General features: G+C 38.0%; 2 protein-coding genes across 2 annotated transcripts; both read right to left on the reverse strand.

Moving 5' to 3' along the window:
- Positions 1 to 533: 533 nt before the first annotated feature.
- Positions 534 to 5,352, reverse strand: tvp23b (trans-golgi network vesicle protein 23 homolog B (S. cerevisiae)). The gene is made up of 7 exons (XM_037754219.1): positions 5,243 to 5,352; positions 3,265 to 3,341; positions 2,799 to 2,943; positions 2,045 to 2,134; positions 1,728 to 1,853; positions 1,241 to 1,369; positions 534 to 1,151 (listed from the first exon to the last, which is right to left on the reverse strand). The coding sequence occupies exons 1-7, from the start codon at positions 5,252 to 5,254 to the stop codon at positions 1,125 to 1,127; spliced, it is 606 nt and encodes a 201-aa protein (XP_037610147.1). The 5' UTR covers positions 5,255 to 5,352; the 3' UTR covers positions 534 to 1,124.
- A 551-nt stretch (positions 5,353 to 5,903) lies between these two features.
- Positions 5,904 to 13,540, reverse strand: trim16 (tripartite motif containing 16). Its single transcript, XM_037754161.1, has 6 exons — positions 12,147 to 13,540; positions 8,635 to 8,730; positions 7,982 to 8,215; positions 7,514 to 7,685; positions 7,141 to 7,236; positions 5,904 to 6,851 (listed from the first exon to the last, which is right to left on the reverse strand). Exons 1-6 carry the CDS (start codon positions 12,861 to 12,863, stop codon positions 6,241 to 6,243), a joined length of 1,926 nt encoding a protein of 641 aa, XP_037610089.1. The 5' UTR covers positions 12,864 to 13,540; the 3' UTR covers positions 5,904 to 6,240.
- Between the last annotated feature and the right edge of the window lie 1,682 nt (positions 13,541 to 15,222).

Raw genomic sequence — 15,222 nt, forward strand, 5'->3', positions numbered from 1 at the left:
TTATGTTAAAACTGTCCTTTTTACAAACACAATTTACAAAATAAGACTCAAAATAAGGTTCTTTTTCAGAGCATTTTCATTTTCTGCTCTCTGTTATTACTCTTCTACTCTGGATTACAGCCGCATTATTCAGAAAAGTTTCTCACCGGCTGCTGTGAGTGAAGATAAAACATCTGGAGCGCTGACTTCCTGTTCGTTGAAGAAGCACTTGATCTGATATGCAGCAGAGTTCACTATGATCGGAGCATTTTAAACGTCATTATCACAGTCGATCATCTTCATTAAATCGTGGGAACTCAAAATCGTGATCAGGATTATTTTTGGATTAATTGTGCAGCCCTAGTTCATGGTTATATATATGTCTTAGTTATTCATGATTACTTTCTTTTACATAATGTCTTATTTCTTTTAAATTCTTTTCTACTGTTTGAGGACAAGTTTATGGACTTCAATAAAACTGATCAGATTTTACTCATACTAAGTTGTACAGTGAATAACATCTATTGGCATTAATAAAAAAAACTACCACACAGTTCGGAAAAATGTTACAAATGTATTTGCACAAAAGAAGATGTTCCTCATAGTTTCTTTACATACATATTTACAAACTCCTGGAATACTTTACACTGTTACTTTACAACCTTGTCTATTATACAAACAAAAGTGTTTGTATAATACCTCTCGGAAACAACCTTTTTTTTATTTTTTTTATAAAGATTAAAGTCAAAGAGGCAATGAAAACAAACTAAATAAGACAAACTAAAGACACCTCAGGGAGCTGTGAGGCTACATAACACATCAAACTACAGTCAGTTTAACATTCCAAGCAGTTACACCCTTTTTCCACTCATGCATTTATATTTAAGTTAAAGTCTGTGAGGGTTTATTGCTGGGCTTCAGTTATTGGAAACTGCAACAACAACTCTCGGTGGAAAACAAAAGGAAACTCTATTGGGACTGATTAAATCGCACAGTACATTAAAAGAAAGGGGAAAAATGAAAAATGGTTATTTTCAGTTCATGTTGCAAAAAGATGTCTTGCTATGAATCCACTTGCTAAAAGAATATATATATATAATAGCATTAAGAATAATGCAAACGTGTTAAAATCGCAGAGCTGCACTCTATGATTCCTCTTCTTTAGACATCGCCTGTGGAAGAAAAACATGACGCACATGAGAATTTGTGAAACAACAAATATTGTGACTATTCAGTGAGCTTCACTCAAAATGTGAGTCACCTGTTTGAGGAACTGTCGTCCAAAGTAATTAGTAGCCATATTCTTCAAGCTGGTCTTGCCTCCCACTTTACACCGCACGTAACCGTAGAGGTTGGCCCCTTGTAGCACCACACCCATGATCACCACAGGCTGTGAGGAGGATGACAGTCAGAGTTTTAAATTTATGATCTGATAACACTGGAACAAAATGATAAGGCTGATGATATTCTATATTTCTCTTATAATTAATAAATCCTGTGAAAAGACCAAAACCAACAATGAATGTACAGTATCTACTAACAAGTGTGTATCAAATAAATATAAATATTTACGTCTTCAGTAGAAACGAATGGACTTGGTGCTGAGTTGCATAAACAGGGTAGGGAAGTTGGAAAGTATTAACAGACTGACTAACACAATGATGGTTTTGGTCTTTTTATGGGATTTGTTGACAATAAGGAAATTGCAAAATAAAAAATAAGTTTTATCTTTAAAGTCGAGGACTTACCACCCATTTAATCTTGAAGGAAAAGAGGGTGCTGAAAGCAAAGAAGACCCAGAGGACCGGACAAACAATCAGTCCGATCCAGAAGATTCTGGACTCTGAATCGGACCCTTGTTGCTTCCCAGTGCCCTGAAGAACACAGGATATTCTCACAGTTAGGACATCTGCAAATACTATAAAGACTGCTGAAAAGTAAACAACGAGCATTTATCCACTCCACACAGTACAAGAGGTCAGCATCATGTGAGGTTAAAGAGCCACATGTGGGACAGAACAACTAAAAAACAAAGCAACATGGAAGAAGCTACGGAGCATCTTACCTTCCTAGACTCAAACACCCAGTGGCTGCGCCCGTCATCATCCACCTGGTTCCACCACCTCAGACCAACCATCAACCTCCCAGTGATGTTCTGTAAACACACATTATATGTTTTTTAACATTTTTAAAACATTGATATTATTCTGGAGGCTATATAACATGATGGAGAAAATACTGCAACTTGCTCATGAACGCGCATATTGCGAGGGTGTGCCGGGAAACCACGAGGTGGCAACGTCATCACGGTAAACAGCAACTGCCTGTTAGTGGCGATTTGAATGGAGTTAAGAATTTCAACATTTGCAATATAAATAAACATTCTGTCACTTCCTGAATCTATATTATGTTAATAATAAACACTTGGATCTCTCCGTTCCAGTGGACAGCACTTGCATAAACTATAACTACTGGAAAACGAAAGCAGTCAGAACGGTATGACAGTTTCACTGTCTTATAAGTGTTTATTGTTAACGTAAAATAGATTCAGAAAGTGACAGCATGTTTATTTATTTTGCAAATGTTGTTGAAATTCTATTCTCCGTTCAAATCGCCACTGACTGTGTGATTGTTTCCTGGCATGCCCTCGCAATATGCGCATACATGAGCAAATTGTAGTATTTTTTCCATCGTGTTATATAGCCCTCCCAAATAATATCAATGTTTTAAAAAATGGCCATTGTTCCCCTTTAACATTAGCATTGTTAAAATGATTGATTTTGTTGATTAGAGAGACTGTGTCTTGTAGAAGAAGTAACCTTTACTGTCCAGAAGTCACATGAGAGCAGAAGGATTATTGTGACCATGCAGCCGATGAAACTGCTGCTGAAAATCCCACAGAGCAGGTACACGATGACGGCGCTGACTCGGAAGAAGAGGTGGAAGAAGGAGGCCAGTGGATGCCTAGGAACAGATTTTCAGTGCGGTTAATACACATTTTGCTAATAATAATACTTACATACTTTTACTTCAGTAAGGGTTTGAATGCAGGACTTTTACTTGTAGAGGAGTATTTTCACAGTGTGGTCTTAGTACTTTTACTGAAGTAAACAGTACTTCTTCCACCACTGCTATCATGTATGCTAAAGTATCACATCCTCACATTTGAGAAGCTGGAACAAACATATTTGGCATTTTTGCTTGACTAAAACAATTAATCTGTAAGTTTAATTGCTCAGTAAGCACCGAGAGACATTTAAAGCAATCACTCCTTTTTAAACTTACTTAATGTTCGTCTTCTTTGACCTTTTCCCTGTATCCTCCTCCGCGTCAAACAGAGACACGTCTTCATCATTGTTATCCTGAGGGATCAATAAGGAAGAGACTGAACCCTCAGAGACTCAGTACACAAAACCAGCTCAACTAAAGCTTCATCTTTGTTTACTTACGGACTAGTCATGAGTCCTATGAAATTAGCAATAACAGCACATTTAAATCAAGAATCCGTGTTAATTATAATTACACTCACTTTAAGATAAAATAAGATAAGATATTCCTTTATTAGTCCCGCAGTGGGGAGATTTACAGTGTACAGCAACAAAGGGGATAGTACAAAAAACAAGATGGATCAGCTAACACAGTAAAAAAAAAAAAAGAAAAAAAAAAGAAGGAAGTATAAAAATAGGAACAGTATATACAGTATTGACAATAAACAGACTATTAACAAAAAGTGGAAAATGATATTGCACAGTGAGGATGAAATGAAATTCCACCTGAAAATATTGCACTGTATGAATTACACCTTAGTAGTAATAATGACAATGATATTGCAGTCAGTATACAGTATAGTGCAGTTATTGTCAGTGTTTGGTGTGTATTCTCATAATATTACCACTTTATTCTCGTAATATTATGACTTTTTACTAGTAATGTGACTTGTTTTTCTCAGAAAGTTATGACTTTATTCTGTAAATCTCAGATGTGTTTTCCCTCAATGTGGCCCTAATACTCCGTAGTACATTGTCTCTTTGGCCCTCACTGCATTAGACTGATATACTATATACTTAGACTATAAACTGTGTTACCTTCATCACAATGATCACATGTTTTGCGGCTCCACACAGATTTAATTTATTTTGCCTCAAATGTCTCTTCAGATAGTAAAGCTTGCTGACCTCTGATCTCATGCTGACCTCTGACCTCATGCTGACCTCTGATCTAATGCTGACCTCTGATCTGATGCTGACCTCTGACCTCACGCTGACCTCTGATCTAATGCTGACCTCTGATCTCATGCTGACCTCTGATCTCATGCTGACCTCTGATCTCATGCTGACCTCTGACCTCATGCTGACCTCTGATCTAATGCTGACCTCTGATCTAATGCTGACCTCTGATCTCATGCTGACCTCTGATCTAATGCTGACCTCTGATCTAATGCTGACCTCTGATCTGATGCTGACCTCTGACCTCACGCTGACCTCTGATCTAATGCTGACCCAGCTTTAGAGACATTTGCTGGCTTAAACAGAACCAAAACACAACAACCAGGCTACACCAGGTTACACCAGGTTACACCAGGCTACACCAGGTTACACCAGGCTACACCAGGCTACACCAGGTTACACCAGGCTACACCAGGCTACACCAGGCTACACCAGGTTACACCAGGCTACACCAGGCTACACCAGGCTACACCAGGTTACACCAGGCTACACCAGGCTACACCAGGTTACACCAGGCTACACCAGGTTATACCAGGCTACACCAGGCTACACCAGGCTACACCAGGCTACACCAGGTTACACCAGGCTACACCAGGCTACACCAGGCTACACCAGGTTACACCAGGCTACACCAGGCTACACCAGGCTACACCAGGTTACACCAGGCTACACCAGGTTACACCAGGCTACACCAGGCTACACCAGGTTTCTCAGCAGGAGTGTTTATAATGATGAGACAGCGTTTGACTGCATGTACAGTAACCTGAACTAACACTGTGTGGATGTTTCTCAGAAGAGCATGTCACCGTTGTGTGTTGTTTTGAGAGCTGACGCTAAGCTAACGTTAGCTGAGTAGAGGCTAGCTGTTAGCTCTCTAGTTAGCATCATTAGATGTTCAGATGTTTCCTCTCAGATACACAATACTAACTGTTCATCGACTCATCTGCTGTTTGTAGCGTTATTAGTTGACGCTGCGTTGGTTGTTTGTCGTATTCTACTAAACAGATAAAAGATAAACATGAAATCTCATCACTTACTTCTGTTAGCATGTTGAGATGTGATCAGGCTGCTTCCGGGTTACATGCTCAGCTGGAAATGACGTCACTGTGGGCGGTGGTCAGGTGACCAAAGCATGCCACGTATATTGTGACGTCATATATATATATATTTAATATTTCTGTTTTATTTCACTTTTTTTATTTATTCATTTATTTTTGCATTTATATTTGATTTATTCATTTATTTTTGCAATTATTTATTTTTATTTTATATTTATTTTTAAATGTAGGTGTATATATATATATTCATTTCTGCATATGCATAAATGCATAAATACATAAATAAATACATACCCTTAATTATATATATATATTAAAAAAATATATAAAAATATAAATACATTTAAAAATTAATACAAATAAATACATAAATAAATAATAAGGGAAAATTAAACAGAAGAGTAAATAAATAAGGGAATTAATACAAAGACAAATAAATAAAAGAAGCTAATTAAAACAGTAAACAATATCAATTTATGTCACATTTTATCAATTAATTAATGGCTACATTTATTTTGAATACTATTTTTGCTACATCTGATGACATATTTATTTATTGAGTAATTTATTCATTTATTTTTTGGCAGGTTCAGTCCTCCATAATGGGAAATCTCGAACGATGAACAAAAGTAGACAATTATTTTTGCAAGTGAATATTCAAATTTTTATTTGCATACAGAAAATATAGAACACCTCTGAATTCACAGTGGGATGAAAAGTAACAGTAGTCCCAAAGGTACACAGGAGTATAAATATGACTTGAGCCCAAATATACACAAGTTAAACATTCACAATTTATCATATTAGTTCCACAAAACAGGCTGATGTAAACAGGTTTAATATGAGAAGACTATCCATATGATTTCCTCAGAGTTTCAGATAATATGTCTAATGTTGGGAGACAAACATTTCATGACAGTAGTTTCACGTGAATTGTCGCTTAAATGATCCAGGAAAAAAGTGACTTCAAATCATTGCTACGCTGGCATCTTTGAAACAATCGCTCCGTTTGAAGGTGAGGTGGGAGGAGACGGGCTTTTGAGCCGTAATGGCTCCCCTGGTGCCACCAAAGCAACAATATTCTCCTTCTTGGACAACCAGAAAGCCGGGTAAATAGGCTCCAGGAAGTCTGCTTTGTACTCGTGGATGAGCGTCATGGTGTCGTCCACACCGTAGAAAGCCAGGAGGCCTCTCGAGTAGTCCACGTAAACCCCGATGCGAGTGAACTTCTCCACATTAAGAGGTGTCTCCACGTCGCTGTGCCAGGCCGAGAAGGTGCGGCCGTTCCACTGAAGACACCAGGAGAAGTTGTTTCCCGTGATGCAGCTGTTGCTCTCGTTGCCCTTGCGGTCGATGCTCTTGTAGGTCAGACCGACGTGCGTGCCCTCGCCGCTGATATCCGTCTCAAAGTAGTGCCGCCCCAGGTAGAAGCTCTCCGTTGCCAGAACTTGGCGCCAGTTCTCAAACCTCTCAGGTACTTCAGGATAAGGGTGCTGCCAGGGTGTGGTGTTAGTCACCTTCCTGTTTTCTTCGGTCAGCCGCAGGAACTTGTGAGCGGTTTCAGCGTCGAAACTCACGTGGGCGGCATCTGGGAGAGGATTGTGAAAATATTAGTTTGCTTAAGTGTTACATAAGTCTACAGTCAGGAGTGCAAATACCACTGAGGTTACCAAGGTCATATCGTCCATATGGTTTCTTTTATTTGTTTTCATTTTTAGAGCACTGCGAACAAAAATATCTTAAGCTTAAAGGTGCATTTGGCGGCGTCTAGTGGTGAGGTTGCAGATTGCAACCAATTGAAACTTCTCCTGTGTGCCAAACATGTAGGAGCCCGAAGGCCCATATATACACTATGTTCAAATACAGAAAACACTTACACTTGAGGAAGTCGGCATGTTTCACTGGATCTGGTAAAGACATGTTGTGTTTTGCTGCAACAATTTCATGAACTGTTGTCTTTATTCCCATCTTGTCTGCAATGGAACAAAGTACATTTCAGTCTCTGACAACACATCGCAGTTTAGATTAATTTGCATAAAATTTGCCATCACAAAAAATACATCATGAGGAAACAAGTATGTGCGGTCTGTCAGCCTCTGTACAGTAGGTGATACACAAAAGAGGCGAGTCATGAAGCATATTTATACAAGTCTGAGCTCTGAGGCGGTGACACAAAATACTTTACATGTGTGAACACGTCCAGACAGACAAACAACTATCAGTGCATCTGTAATTTAGTGCTTTTCTTACCATTCTTGCACGTCTCTTTAACTTTCTCTATGTATGAAGACACAAGCATGGCACACAGCTCCTGCGTGGAGTCCACGATCACGCGGCTGAAGGAATTCAGGCGGTCCGTCAGGCCAATATAGACCCCGGGCAGAGAGATATCAGTGGCTTCTTTCTTCCACTCTGAATACTCCTGGAGAACAAACACATTCCGAAGGAAGAACATGAACAACAACAACATACTGTACGTTACTGAGCAACTGTGAATTAAAAACAAAAATCTGGTCCTCTCTCTAGGTGGAGAGGAGGTCGTGTTGCTCTGGTTCTATTTATTTGATGTGGAGAGGAGGGCGTGTTGCTCTGGCTCTATCTATCTGGCATGGAGAGGAGGGCGTGTTAACTAAATTGACTTGACACGAGTGTTTTTGCAGGCTTTAGGCATGACTTTGTGTGTGACGTTGTGTGTGACTTTGTGTGTGACGTTGTTACCTGCAAGAAATCCACATCATTTTTGTTCTTGGAGAGCTTCTCCATCTGCCCTTGCGTCTTCTTCAGCTCCGTGCACCTCTGCTCCAGGTGAACCTGGATGCCATCGGCCTGCCTCAGCGCCTGCTTCTCCTCGCCCTCCAGGATCTCCGTCACCTCCCGCTTCGCCTTCTCCACCAGCGCCTGCAGCTCCTCGAACTGGCTCTCGATCACAGCTCGGACCTCCGTCACCGAATGCTGTGGGAAGATCACATTGTGAGCATTCTTTTACAGAGAGAGAGGAAGTGATGCGTATCAAAAGCTCAGGTAGCAGGTAGGGAATGCATCGGGTCACATGGTAATGTGACATAACTGCATGCTCAGTGAGGGAATGCTTTGTTGCCTCACAGAAACATGGATTTCCTCCCACACCTCAGGGAAACCTGTCCGGTTTGGGTGGCTCCGATACCTCAGGGATTATAGGCTACAGGCTGGTGGCTTCTCAAGCTAAAAATAACTGCAGCCAATGTTATCAACCCACAAATTATGAAATAACACAGTCAGCTTTTTGTGGGCTGCCTAGATCAGAAAACATGATTCATCGTCTTTCCTGTTAGTAAACAAAATACAAGTATTGTGACATTCATGTGACAGTGAGCTCATTTCGGATTGATTACCTCAATAGAGACGGTGTTGAGTTGAAGTTTGTTGATGGCGTTCTCTGCTGCCGTCACCGTCTTCACCATCTCAGTCTGCTTCTCGCTCAGTTCCTTCTGTGGACACCAGGAGAGAGCAGAATTCAGCATGTTTCCTCACCACAGAAACCACAACCATGCTGTCATGCTGAAAATATGCCAGATCCTAACAGACCCGAAAGTACATTTACTGTATGTATGGCAGATGTAAACGTTTAGGCCGTCTCTTCAGGAAAGCTGTGTGGGTTCCTAGTTTCCCCTACTCTCTGTGCATCCTATTCTACACTCTGACATTTTGTAGTTTTTGAAGCATGGACTTGTCTTGAGATCCTAGTCTGAATTCCTCGGGCAGGTCCAGGCGACTCCGGAGATGAAGCTGGAAGAATTCTTTTCCATAAAGTTTAGACCCTGAGGGGAACACTACAAATCCTTTAAGACTGTGTGACAGAGCACCACGTTTATGTCTTTAGCAACCCAACATGAAAATATTATATAATATCCTACAGCTAGAATGTATTGTCTGAGGAATGTCATTTTGAGAGAGCTACGACAGGGTGTCGTCTCTCCACACTCCTCTCTCCAACAATAGAACAGCCTAAATATCTCTAAAATATTTAGACACAATCCAAAAGTTACAAGTGTTAGTTACACTAGTTTTTAGAGCTACAACAATTAGTCGATTAGTTGTCAACTATTAAATTAATCCCCAACTATTTTGATAATCGAATAATTGGTTGGAGTAATGTTTTAAGAAAAAAAGAAATCAAAATGTTATCATTCCAGCGTCTTTAATGTGAATATTTTCTGTTTTTTTTTAAATAAGTGCAAAAATAAATAAAAAATGAATGCAAAAATAAAGAAATAAATGAATAAAATAATTAAAATAAATAAATACATGAATAAATAAAATAATTAAAATAAATAAATACATGAATAAATAAAAAGGAAAATTAAACAGAAGAGTAAATAAATAAGGGCATTAATACATAAAAAAAAGAAATATCTATTTATGTCACATTTGATCAATGAATTAATGGATACATTTATTTAATATTATTTTTGATACATTTAATGAAATATTTATTTATTTATCAAGTCATTTATTTTTTTTATTTTTTTTATTTTGGCAGGTCCATGATTCTCAGCTACCTGGATTGTAAGTCTTTACGGATTCTGGAAATACGAAGCTCTGAACAGGAAGTTGTTTCACTCTATTGTCTTCACGTTTCCATGTCTGTCCAGTGAGAATGAATCTCTTTGAAATGGGAAATGATTTAGAGCTGAAAAATGCAAGTTCATTTCCCCTTTAGCAGAATCTATTTACATAATAAACTTCAGTATTTCCCCTCTTGTTTTCTATTCAAACACAGTTAGAGATTTTTTTTATGCAGGACAGTAAATGCAGCTGAACTTAAAGTGTGTGGTGTTTTCACCTTCATTCTCAAATGGCTTCACTGACTCTACGGGCCTCCCAACACTGTCTGCTTTCCAGTTCTAATGAAGCTGTTTTGAGGCTTTGCAACAACACACTCTGCAAATAACAGGTGTGGGCTAAAAGCTGCAGATCTCTGCGGGAATCTGGACCGGAGCGGTTGAACCTGAGGGTCACGAACTGTCAAAAAGAGAGACGAATGACACTTTGGCTGAAGCTTGATCTTTCTCTGCGTCATAGGGGATAAATAGAGTTTAGTATTGTGTTTCCAGATTGCTGGAAAGACAAATTATCCTGTTAATCACGCAGAGCGAGCCCATGATTTGATGACCTTTACCGTCAGATGACTGTCCTGATTGGGTTTAAAGAGATCAGATTGTTGGACATGTGAGAACAACTGTGATGCATTTTGAAGACACAGTTCATCCCCTCTCCTCTGGTGCTGAAGGTTACATCCATCAGAGCCTCTCAGTTAGACACAACTATATATATATATATCCCCTTCAACAGTGTGGGTATGATTTAAGGATTACTGCAAATTAATGGCACTTGTGCTGTTATATATTTATTACTCAATAAGAATTATTTTAGCCCTCGTGAGTCGGCTAAAACTGTACTGGACTCTAACTTTATGGAGGACAGAACCTGCCAAAATAAAAAAATAAATTAATAAATTAATAAATAACTCAATAAATAAATAAATATTTCTTTAAATGTAGCAAAAAAAAAAATGTAGACATTAATTAATTGATAAAATGTGACATAAATTCATATTTCTGTTTATAATTAGCTTATTTATTTATCTTTGTATTAATTCCCTTATTTATTTACTTGTATTTATTTATTTATTTTTAATTTATTCATTTATTTTTAATTTATTCATTTATTTTTGCATTTATATATTATTTATGTATTTGTTTTTGCACTAATTTTTGTTATTAATTTTTAAATGTATGTATTTATTTATTTCCCCAAACTTATTTATTTCTGTATTCTTTTCTTTTTATATTTCTTTATGTCTTTATTTCTGCCTTATTATGCAAACGAGGGGGTTGTCAATAAATACATAAATAAATACAAACATTTCAAAATAAATATATATAAAAAAGTGCAAAAATAAATAATAAATAAATGCAAAAATAAATAAATACATTTTAAAATGAATAAACATAAATAAATAAAAGAGAAAACTAAACACAAAAGACAATATATAAGGGAATTAATACAAAGATAAATAAATAAAGAAGCAAATTAGTACAAAAATATAAATTGATGTCACATTTTATCAATTAATATATTATTATTATATTATTTTTGCTACATTTAATGAAATATTTATTAATTTATCGAGTCATTTATTTATTTAAAAAAATATATTTTGGCAGGTTCCGTCCTCATACGTTTGCCACACATCAAAAAAGTCAATAACAGCTGAAAGCACACAGCGGTGTCAGATAACAAAAAGCACACTGGAGACTTGGTGTAAATTGAGAGTGTTGTGGTCTTGCTGTAACTAAGGATTAGAGTAATTAATATATAATTAATAATTTAGTTTATAAACTGCCAAACGTTTGTGAGTGACGTCTTCAAATTACATGTTTTGTCCAACAAACAGTCCAAAAACTACAGTAGAGCTGTCCTTGAAAAAAGAAATTTTTGGTTGATTTAATCAACAGAGAGAGAGAAGGCAGACCTACCAAAAAAACAAAGATATTCAATTTATGATTAATCAATTACCTAATCAGAAGGGTTGTTATATAGTACAGTGGTTCCCAAAGTGGTCCTAATCAAAAAGGGGAATAATTTAATTTTACTTTAATTTCATCCATAAGCAACATGATGGCAGAATAAGTATTTTGGTGATGGGTTTCATACACTTTCTATAATAACACATGATCTTAAAGCTATCAGATGGGGGTCTAAATTGAGTCAGTTTAGGGGTTCTTGACGTGAAAAGGTTTGGCAACCAGGAGACCAAAGGTTAACTTAATATATTTAGACATATGAACGTAAAGTTTTGATGAAAGGAAATTATAAAAAGAGAATATGTGAGAACACTCGCCTCTATCCGACTGCGAGCCTCCACCACGGGGACGGTGTTGTGGCCCCTGTGCTCCTCCGCCACACAGTCCTGACAGAGGCAGCAGGCGTCAGCGATGCAGAACAGCTCCAGGGGCCAGTTGTGGCTCTCGCAGGTCCGCCTCTCGATGTCCCGGAGCGGCTCCACCAGCCGGTGGTTCTGGAACTTTGGGTTCTCCAGGTGAGGCCGGAGGTGGGCCTCACAGTACGACACCAGGCAGGTGAGGCAGGACTTGAGGGCCCTGCAGGGGCTCTCGATGCACGAGTCGCACACCACGTCGTCGGGGCCCAAAGGTTCCTCCTTCGCCTCCTCTTCCTTGACCTGCTCTTCGGCTCCATTCTTCACCTCTCCGTCCGTCTGTGTGTCCTCCTCTTTCTTCTCCTCCTCAGGCTTCTTGGGGTCTTCAGACTCCTTCAGGTCTTCCTGGATTTTGGTCTCCTCTGCCCCCTTAGGGTCCTGCTCCTCTTTGCTCTTGATGACAGGAGCCTCTGTCCCGTTCTGTTTTGGGCCGTCAGCCGGTTCAGGCTTGTCGGGGACCTGAGGACACTTGGGACATCCTTTATCCCCGAGACAGGAGCCACAAACAGAGTGACCGCAGGCTGCCGGCTGGTCTCCGCTCAGCACACCTGAGCAGACGCCACACAGCTGCTGCTGCTGCTGCTGGGTGGAGGTGGGAGCTTCAGTTGCTGTATCTGCCATATCTTCAGTCTCTCTCTGACAAGCCTGGCTGCACTGCCACTCTCTTATGCTCTCTGAAAATAACTGGCTCAGCCACTTTTGTCAGTTCCTGGATCACCGTGAAGAGCCTGGAGAGCCACACCTCGAGGATGTGAACCGAGGCCCATAGTTTCAGTCTAAGAACTCTCCGCCCCTTCAGCACTCACAAGCAACCAGGCAGGCCAGCAAACAGCACAGATACACCCACACCCACACGCACAATCACTGCCCTCCCCTGGAGGAGAGAGAAGCCACAGGGTGGAGCCCACGATGCAAACCAGGAACACAGAGGTGTAGAGTTGCATTCCCCCACATGCACTGTGTGTTTGAACATGAACTGAGTGTGATTGTTTGTTATCTAACTCTGCTGATGGACTCATTGTTGTATCTGTTACAGCTAAGACTGATGAAACTGAGGACATCATGGCTGCTTCCTCTTTCACATCATGTGAGCATTTCTGCTGCTCCAAAGTTCAAGTGGAGAATCCAGAGGAAAAGCAAATATTGAGTGAATCATCAAGATCACAGAGCAGATACTGCCACCAAGTGACCAGAGCCTGCGCTTATCAAGTATGTGCGAATAACTAAAGTGAACTCACACAGAGTGACATTCATCTCATGTGGTCATGTGATTAATCACTTGTGTTCAGCCAATCAGAGACATTGACCTCCATCTGCCTTTTAATAGTATTTATTTATTTTAGCATTTATTTTTCATTAACTTTTGCAGTTTCTTTTATATTTATCTTTAAATATATATATTTATTTACGTATTTATGCATTTATTGACAGCCCCCCTCATTAGCATAATGAGGCAGAAATGCATAAAGAAATATTTGTAAAAAGAAATGCAAAGGGAAATCAAGCAGAAATAAATGTATAAATACACAAATAAATACATACATTTAAAAATAAATATAAAATAAATAAAAACTAAGTGCAAAAATAAATAAATAAATGAATGAAAAAATAAATGAATAAATAATAAATGAAATAAATTAATTCAAAGATAAATAAATAAAGTTTAAAAGCTAATTTTCCCTTTTATTTATTTATGTATTTATTTTCTATTAATCTTGAAATTTATTTACTTTTTTATTTTTTTAATTTATTTTTTAACTTAATGTTTATTTTTTTAAATGCATAAATAAATACATACATACATTTCAAAAATGTATATAAAAAAATAATAGTAAGTGCAAAAATAAATAAATAAAAAATAAATGCAAAAATAAATAAATACATACATTTAAAAATGAATTAAAGGTTAATTTAATTGGTGTGAAATATGTAATAAAAACAATTCACACATGAAAACAACAAATAGTGACAGAAGTACAATGACTCTGATTAAGACCAGTGTCGATAGCAACGTGTTGGTCATTTTAAAAATGTATCGCCATGTAAAATAAAGGCATTTTAATTTTGCACAAATCTTGGATTAATTTTGAAGGAGACTTGTATTTTATACCTTTTTTGAGACCATATTGTACCTATGCAATGAGCCCTTCACAAGATTGAATAAAAACTAAAAACCAGGGCCGGCTTAAGGCATAGGCCAAATAGGAGATCGCTTAGGGCGCCACCTTCTGGGGAGTGCTGGTCGCCCCTCTACAAAATAAATAAATAAATAAATAAATAAATAAATAAAGCCCCTTTTCGCCCCTGTAACTTTCTTTCTCACACTTTTTCATTTGCCCGGCCGCACTTATTTAACCAAACTCTTCTTCACTTCTCTGGAGTCAACAAGTGATGAGCGGTTCTCTTGAACGCTGCAAGCAGCACTCCTTGGAGCAAAGCAATCGGCACTCGTATGATAAAAAGCTTTTTGTCTTATGTGAGTGAGTGTGTTAAGGATTTTCACTCATGTCCACAATTTCAATAACATCTATCTATATGTTGCAAAGACATTATGGATAGTTTAATAATTCATTTAATCATGAATGTCACTTAGAGAGCAACTTAATATAGGCAGCACATGCGTTTGGGATATAAGACAATGTGTCAATGAAGGCAATAAAATAATGTTTAATTCATGAAAATGCATGTGAACATTCTTATTCTCAGTAAAAACAAACACACTGAGATGCCCCTATTTGTGTTTTTACTGTAACTAGTCAAAGATGTGCCTTTGAGCTGAGGACACAACAACAACAGCAACACTATTGAAAACAGCAGTATGTCCTGCGTTAGCTATAACGCAAGTTTTGTATTTTTCAGTAAATAATTTTTTTTAAAAACTGTCTGTAGTATATGGAGGACGGAACCTGCCAAAATAAAAAATAAATGAATAAGTAAATAAATTACTCGACAAATAAATAAATACAGTATGTCATTAAAT

The sequence above is a fragment of the Sebastes umbrosus genome, chromosome 20, assembly GCF_015220745.1.
Source record: "Sebastes umbrosus isolate fSebUmb1 chromosome 20, fSebUmb1.pri, whole genome shotgun sequence".
Taxonomy (NCBI): domain Eukaryota; kingdom Metazoa; phylum Chordata; class Actinopteri; order Perciformes; family Sebastidae; genus Sebastes; species Sebastes umbrosus.

Coding starts and splice junctions, on each gene's coding strand:
- trim16 (XM_037754161.1), bottom strand. CDS start 12,863: ATGGCAGATACAGCAACTGAAGCTCCCACCTCCACCCAGCAGCAGCAG. Junction 8,216..8,634: donor TCAACACCGTCTCTATTGAG/GTAATCAATCCG, acceptor ATCTTCCCACAG/CATTCGGTGACGGAGGTCCG. Junction 7,686..7,981: donor ATGATGTGGATTTCTTGCAG/GTAACAACGTCA, acceptor TTTGTTCTCCAG/GAGTATTCAGAGTGGAAGAA.
- tvp23b (XM_037754219.1), bottom strand. Junction 2,944..3,264: donor TCAAAGAAGACGAACATTAA/GTAAGTTTAAAA, acceptor ATCTGTTCCTAG/GCATCCACTGGCCTCCTTCT. Junction 1,370..1,727: donor CCTTCAAGATTAAATGGGTG/GTAAGTCCTCGA, acceptor TCCTCCTCACAG/CCTGTGGTGATCATGGGTGT.